Raw genomic sequence first — 6,514 nt, 5'->3', positions numbered from 1 at the left:
CGTCCTTGTGCATGGTCACCTCTGGCCCATTGAACACAGAGGGCTCATTCATATCATTCCATGTGTACAGATTATCCATGGAGCCCTTATCACACAGGGTAGGGATGGGTACAGAAAACACACACAGTTAGATATTCTCAAAAGGTAAGCCTATTCACCGTCAGCAAGCAAATATTACCTTCCACTCAAATCAACTCTGCACAACGCAGAGACACAGGCACACTCGCAGTTCTCTGGGAAAGAGTCTCACAGATTCATCACCCTTTGAAGAAAGGAGTCCTCATTTTCATCTGAGACGGATTCCCTCTGGTGGTTTTTATTTCAGCTCCCCCCAGTATGGATCCAGCATCCCAAAGCCTGACTCGGACACCATTCTGTTTTGGAGTGGTGCCGTGAGTATCCACAGAGGTGCCAGGGTGAACTCCGTGGCTACCTGTGCAGTTTCACAGACCCACATTCCAGCTCACTGTTCCTGAGGCTGGACAGATATTGCCACTCAGCTGTCCTTGAACAGCAGTGGGATTGGAGGAATTCTCCCTGGGTTTCCCAAAGCCAGAAGCTGTCCCTTAACCAACATGTTTAAATTAAAAAAAAAACAGCTATCAGGATCTCAACCACATGACCCTTACTGGGATCTTGTTGTGCGGAAAAAAAAAACAACAAAGGCTGCGGGGTGTCCAAAAACAGCCCTGCTATGAAGCAACTCTGGGATGGGAGGTATGAACTGTAATTCCTTTCTCTAAAGGGAAAGATCTGAGCTGGGATAGATAACAGCCCCCTTACTCTTTACAGCAGTCAGCACTAAGAGGCAAGTCAGGGGGTTACCTGTAAAACAAGGAGAACGGAGCTTTCCAAAGGGGTGGGTCAGGCTCTCCAATGGGCTTCTGTAAGCTCGGAGGCAGCATTGGGGCATTGTGGAGCTCTGACTGACTCCCACTTTCTCTCCAGACTCGCACTGTCTCACAGCGATCAGTGAGAACCCTTTCCCAGCCTCAGTACCAAACTGGATGGGGAATAAAGCCATTTTTGGGACCAGGCAGAGCCCAAGAGAACATTTTTGTATACTCTGTCCCTTTGTACATTTCACATCTGGATGTTGGACTTTGTCAGCTAGTTACAGAGGTGCAGATTGTGAAAACTAAACCCAGCCCACTCCCCTAGACTGAAGGTGGAGTGAGAAGGTAGAGTACCCCAGGCAGTAAAAGGTAACGAGGGGGAATGTTCGGACTGACCTCATACTGATCGTAAGCAAACATGCTGGCCCACCACGATCGCATCTCCGGATTGGTAAAGTCAGGATAACCAGCTGAACCTAGGACAGACAGACAGACCAACCAGGATTGCACGGCATGGCTGTACCTCAGATACCCACAGCATCAACTCTCAGCTCACACACAGCCAGAACAATCACCCACAGCATCAACTCACAGCTCACACACAGCCAGAACAATCACCCACAGCATCAACTCACAGCTCTCACACAGCCCGAACAATCACCCACAGCATCGACTCGCAGCTCACACACAGCCAGAACAATCACCCACAGCATCAACTCTCAGCTCTCACACAGCCCGAACAATCACCCACAGCATCGACTCACAGCTCACACACAGCCCGAACAATCACCCACAGCATCGACTCACAGCTCACACACAGCCAGAACAATCACCCACAGCATCGACTCACAGCTCACACACAGCCCGAACAATCACCCACAGCATCGACTCAGCTCACACACAGCCAGAACAATCACCCACAGCATCGACTCACAGCTCACACACAGCCAGAACAATCACCCACAGCCTCAATTATAGATCACACACAGCCAGAACAATCACACACAGCATCGACTCACAGCTCACACACAGCCAGAACAATCACCCACAGCATCGACTCACAGCTCACACACAGCCAGAACAATCACCCACAGCATCGACTCACAGCTCACACACAGCCAGAACAATCACCCACAGCATCGACTCACAGCTCACACACAGCCAGAACAATCACCCACAGCATCGACTCACAGCTCACACACAGCCAGAACAATCACCCACAGCATCGACTCACAGCTCACACACAGCCAGAACAATCACCCACAGCATCGACTCACAGCTCACACACAGCCAGAACAATCACCCACAGCATCGACTCACAGCTCACACACAGCCAGAACAATCACCCACAGCATCGACTCTCAGCTCACACACAGCCCGAACAATCACCCACAGCATCGACTCACAGCTCACACACAGCCAGAACAATCACCCACAGCATCAACTCTCAGCTCACACACAGCCCGAACAATCACCCACAGCTTAACAGGTAAAAACCAGACCTGGGAGCCAGTCACTGAGAGGCAAAGGAGAAGGAGCTCATGAACAAAGCATACAGGGATCACCTCATACAAGACCACAGCAGGGAAACAGTGAGCAACTGTAGCGTGCCAGATCACATACAGCAACACGGCTCAGCTAAGGTCCCTCGGCAATCCGGGCGTCATTTCGGGCACAGCCGGGCGTAATCCAGATATGGAACAATCTGCAGCACAACTTCCATGGCACCAAGCCTGACCCAACAAAACCCGGCCCACCTGCGCACCCCAGACTCCCATCACTGCATTTACTGACAGACTATCAACTACCCTCCCTGTGCACAAACCCTTCCACTGTCCCATTGACACTTTCTCAACCCCCGAGAGCCACTCCCAGTCTGTACCACTCCCTCCACGTCACTGTAACCTGCCCGGCCCCTCCGCCCTCTCCCTGTCTCTCTGAACATCCCCCCCCCCCCCCCCCCACACCTGTACACTCCCACCCCCTCCATTCTCTCCCTCTCAGCCGTACGCCCTTGAGATCCCTGCTCATGGCTGGCCTTACAGATGCCCAGTTACAAAAACCTGGAACTATTTCCACTATTTATTACCTTCTTTTCAGATCCTCCATTAAAACTCATTCCTCGGTTGTGCGTTTTGTCCTCAAATGATCACAATATCAAATGGAGTGTCATTTCCGCACTTATGAAGCCCGGAGCCACTTTACTACTGACAAGGCGCTATGCAAATGCAAGTCACAATTCCTGTTGAGGTCCTGATTGCTACACAGACAGACAGAGGAAGCTCGAGAAAGGGCTGGGCTGAGCAGGATGAACGAACAGTTATCGTGAATAATTACCTGGCCAACACCAGCCTTCATAATCATTTCCATCCTTCGTCTTAACGTAGAAGTTGCGAGATTGGATGGTGGTGTGAATCTTGTAGCCGCTGTCAATCTTAATGTGGGGGTCCACTATATTGACCATCTGGAGGGGTGACAGGGAGTTAGTGACCCACAGGCAGTACAGCCGCTAACCCGTTATCCCCCAGCCTTCCTCCTTCCTGCTCCCTTACCTTCCGTTTCTTGGCCGCCAGGTTTTGCAGCATGGCCTTGGGATTGGGGAATTTGTTGGGATCCCAAGTGAAGTACCGCTTCCCATCAGTGTGTTCGATGTCCAGCCAGATAACATCATAGGGAATGTCATGCTCATCAAAACCAGCATCTACAGCCTGGACATCTTCGTCGTCGTTGTAATTCCAGCGGCACTGGTGGTAGCTGATGGCGAAGAGAGGGGGCAGAGCCTGGGTTCCTGGGGCAGACCAAGACAGACAGTCACTAGAAATGACAGCACCTTCCAAACCTGCAGCCCCTACAGGCGAGAGGGACAAGGGCAGCAGATACATAGCAATACCAACTCCCTCCAAGTTCCCCTCCAAGCCATTCACCATCCTGACTTGGAAATATATCACTTGTTGAAAAATCCTGGAATTCCCTCCCCAAAAGCACGGTACCCTATCCCTAGTCAAGGCAGCTGCTGATCCCCACCTTTTCCAGGGGGCTTTCGGGACGGGCCGTCAGCACTGACCCACATCCCACAAACAAGGTCTTTTAGTTAAATCAGCAGTTAGGCTTGTGTATATCATCCAGCTCAATCAGCTCCACAATCACGCAGCATAGGAGAAAGCTGCTTGGCCCCTCAGCCCTGTACTAGCTCGCGCAATCAAGCCACCCACATTCCAGTTGCATTAGCTGATATGTAGCGACCAAAATGATGCAGGAAAAGAGGGACCTGGGAGGGGTGCCAGGGCACTGTACATACACTAACCTCTGGAACCAGTAAGACAGGTTGAAAAGGCTGTTTAGAAGAAAACACATCCTAGTTCCCAGGCTTTATAAACAGAGGCATTGTTTGCAAAAGCAATGAAGCAGGAGTCCTGTGTGCCAATACTTCCAGAAGGCCATCAAGGCCTTGCACAGAGTGCAGGGAGATTTACTGGGACAGGACCAAGCAAGAGGGACTTCACAACATGTGCAGAGAGACTGGAGACACTAGCATCGTTCCCATTGGAGCAGGGACAGTTAAGATGATATTTAAAAGGTTGATTGAGATTGAAAGGTCTTAGAACATGACAGCGCAGTACAGGCCCTTCAGCCCTCGATGTCGGGCTGACCTGTGAAACCAATCTGAAGCCCATCTGTCCTACACTGTTCCATTTCCATCCATAAGGTTGGCCAGTCTATTCCGGTTGCAGGCACTGCTTTCCATGCCCCTTCCTACTCCCTGAGTAAATAAACCACCTCTCACATCTGCCCTCTTTCTATCACTTGCTAATGAGCTAACAGGGAGCATTAAAATGGGCACAGGAATCAGGGATGATGGGAATTCAAGATGTAAATAAAGGTACAAAGAGGGCGCAGACACAGGAAACGTTCCATTAGAAGCTCCCAACAGGGAAGGAGTTACATTCTGCTGTGGGAGGCCAGACCATTCAGAGGTGTTGTCAGGAGGCCCATGTTCACACACAAGAACATGCTCGAGGGGCAGAGACAGTGCCCCTTCCTGTCCCCATGACAGTCACAGATGTATCAGTAAGGCACTGGCAACGTTCCGGAGATCCTGCCTGAGCGTCCACCCCAGGATACCAGCAGTAACCCAGTCAAACCCCCACCCACTGTGGCAGACTTACCTGTCAGTGAGGTGTACTGCCTGAAGATGTCAAACGGAGAAGGGCCCAGGAGCAGGAAAACATCGATGATCCCACTCTCAGAAATCCAGCGCACGTCAGTCTGTGGGATTTCATTCGCCCCCTGAACATAATCCAGCATCTTCCCAAACAGAGTCTGCGGAGGGATTGGGGTCAGAACGACTGGGTCACAGGCAGTCTTTCATTCACAAGGCAATAGGCTAGGATCTCACAGATGTGGGGGATGTTTTATTCCTTCACATCGTGTGGGTGTCACTGGCTGGACCAGCATTTATGGCCCATCCCTAAGTGCCCAGAGGGCAGTTCAGTGTCAACCCCATTGCTGTGGGTCTGGAGTCACATGTAGGCCAGACCAGGTAAGGATGGCAGAACTCCTTCCCGAAAAGGACATTAGCGAGCCAGATGGGCTTTCCCGACAATGGACTATGCTATCGCAACATCCATTAGACCCCAATTCCAGGCTGTTTTATCGAATTCAAATGCCTCCATTTACTGTGGTGGGATTTGAACCTGGGACCCCAGAACATGACTTGGATCTCTGGATTAATAGTCTCGTAATAATACAACTAGGCCGGTGCTTACCTTAAAAAAAAAAGGAGGCATGACCTGAGTGCTAGACCAGGCTGGAGGGGCTGAATGGCCTCTGCCTATTCTAGTCCTGCTCCAAAATGGTCTTATGCTGAGCATCCATTTGGGGATCTTGAACCTGGTGTGGGGGGGTGGGGGTGGGGGGCTTTCCCTTGTTCCAGAACCTCTCGGTGATCCTCAATCACCTTCATCTGTACACAGACACACACAATCCAACAACTCTTTACATTCCCCAGGAAGAACGGTCAGAGCATACAACCTCCTTTTCCCCAAAGTCTGAGCCCCCTCCAGCATTACCACCTAACTACTTCCCAGTGTCCTTCTGCCATCCCACTCCCTCGGTTCCACACGGAGGGCCCACAGACCGTTTGAGGCAGCTCCTTGATGGATGGCAAGTTGGGGGCTGGGAGAGACGGGGAAGGCTCCCAGTTAATACCCGACGTTCTGGAAGGAGAGGGCCCTATGGTACCCACCTTGCCTGCTGTGTTGGAGCTGATGTCCACCCAAGTCTCCGCAGCATTCAGCCAGAAGATGCCCAGAGTCCTGCGGAGATTGTGCGCTAGCAGAAGAGGTACAGTGCCATACAGAGCCATGGGGTTAAATATCTCGTACTGGAACACATCCAGGTTATACAGACGGTACGGGTCTCCACCACTGAACACAAGGGAAAGAAATAGTAAATAGACACACACTTCAAAACACCAACCGTTGGCTGACCTGTGGGAATCTCAGGAGGGATCCAGTCAGGGAGAGACGGAGAGCAAAAAGCTCCCACCCCTGGCAGTGTCCCTTTAAAAGCCAGCCCAGGGTTTCACAGCTAATGCAGGACTTTGTTCTAAAGCATAGTATAAAGACCAGGTCGTTTATTTCCTGTATTTTGGGCAAAGGTGGGGGGGGGGGGGGGGG

The 6,514-nt window shown here is 51.3% G+C and overlaps 1 protein-coding gene across 1 annotated transcript; it reads right to left on the bottom strand.

The window, feature by feature from the left end:
• Positions 1–4: 4 nt before the first annotated feature.
• Positions 5–6,262, bottom strand: LOC132813633 (neutral alpha-glucosidase AB-like; the record flags this gene model as incomplete). Its single annotated transcript, XM_060823222.1, has 6 exons — positions 5–85; positions 1,233–1,312; positions 3,174–3,300; positions 3,389–3,624; positions 5,003–5,156; positions 6,082–6,262. Coding segments are annotated over 6 exons (859 nt in total), but the record flags the coding sequence as incomplete, so codon positions are not given.
• Between the last annotated feature and the right edge of the window lie 252 nt (positions 6,263–6,514).

Source organism: Hemiscyllium ocellatum, unplaced genomic scaffold (assembly GCF_020745735.1).
Source record: "Hemiscyllium ocellatum isolate sHemOce1 unplaced genomic scaffold, sHemOce1.pat.X.cur. scaffold_4111_pat_ctg1, whole genome shotgun sequence".
Lineage (NCBI taxonomy): Eukaryota > Metazoa > Chordata > Chondrichthyes > Orectolobiformes > Hemiscylliidae > Hemiscyllium > Hemiscyllium ocellatum.
The sequence above is the reverse complement of the archived record's forward strand: the minus strand, read 5'-3'. Positions and strand labels throughout refer to the sequence as shown.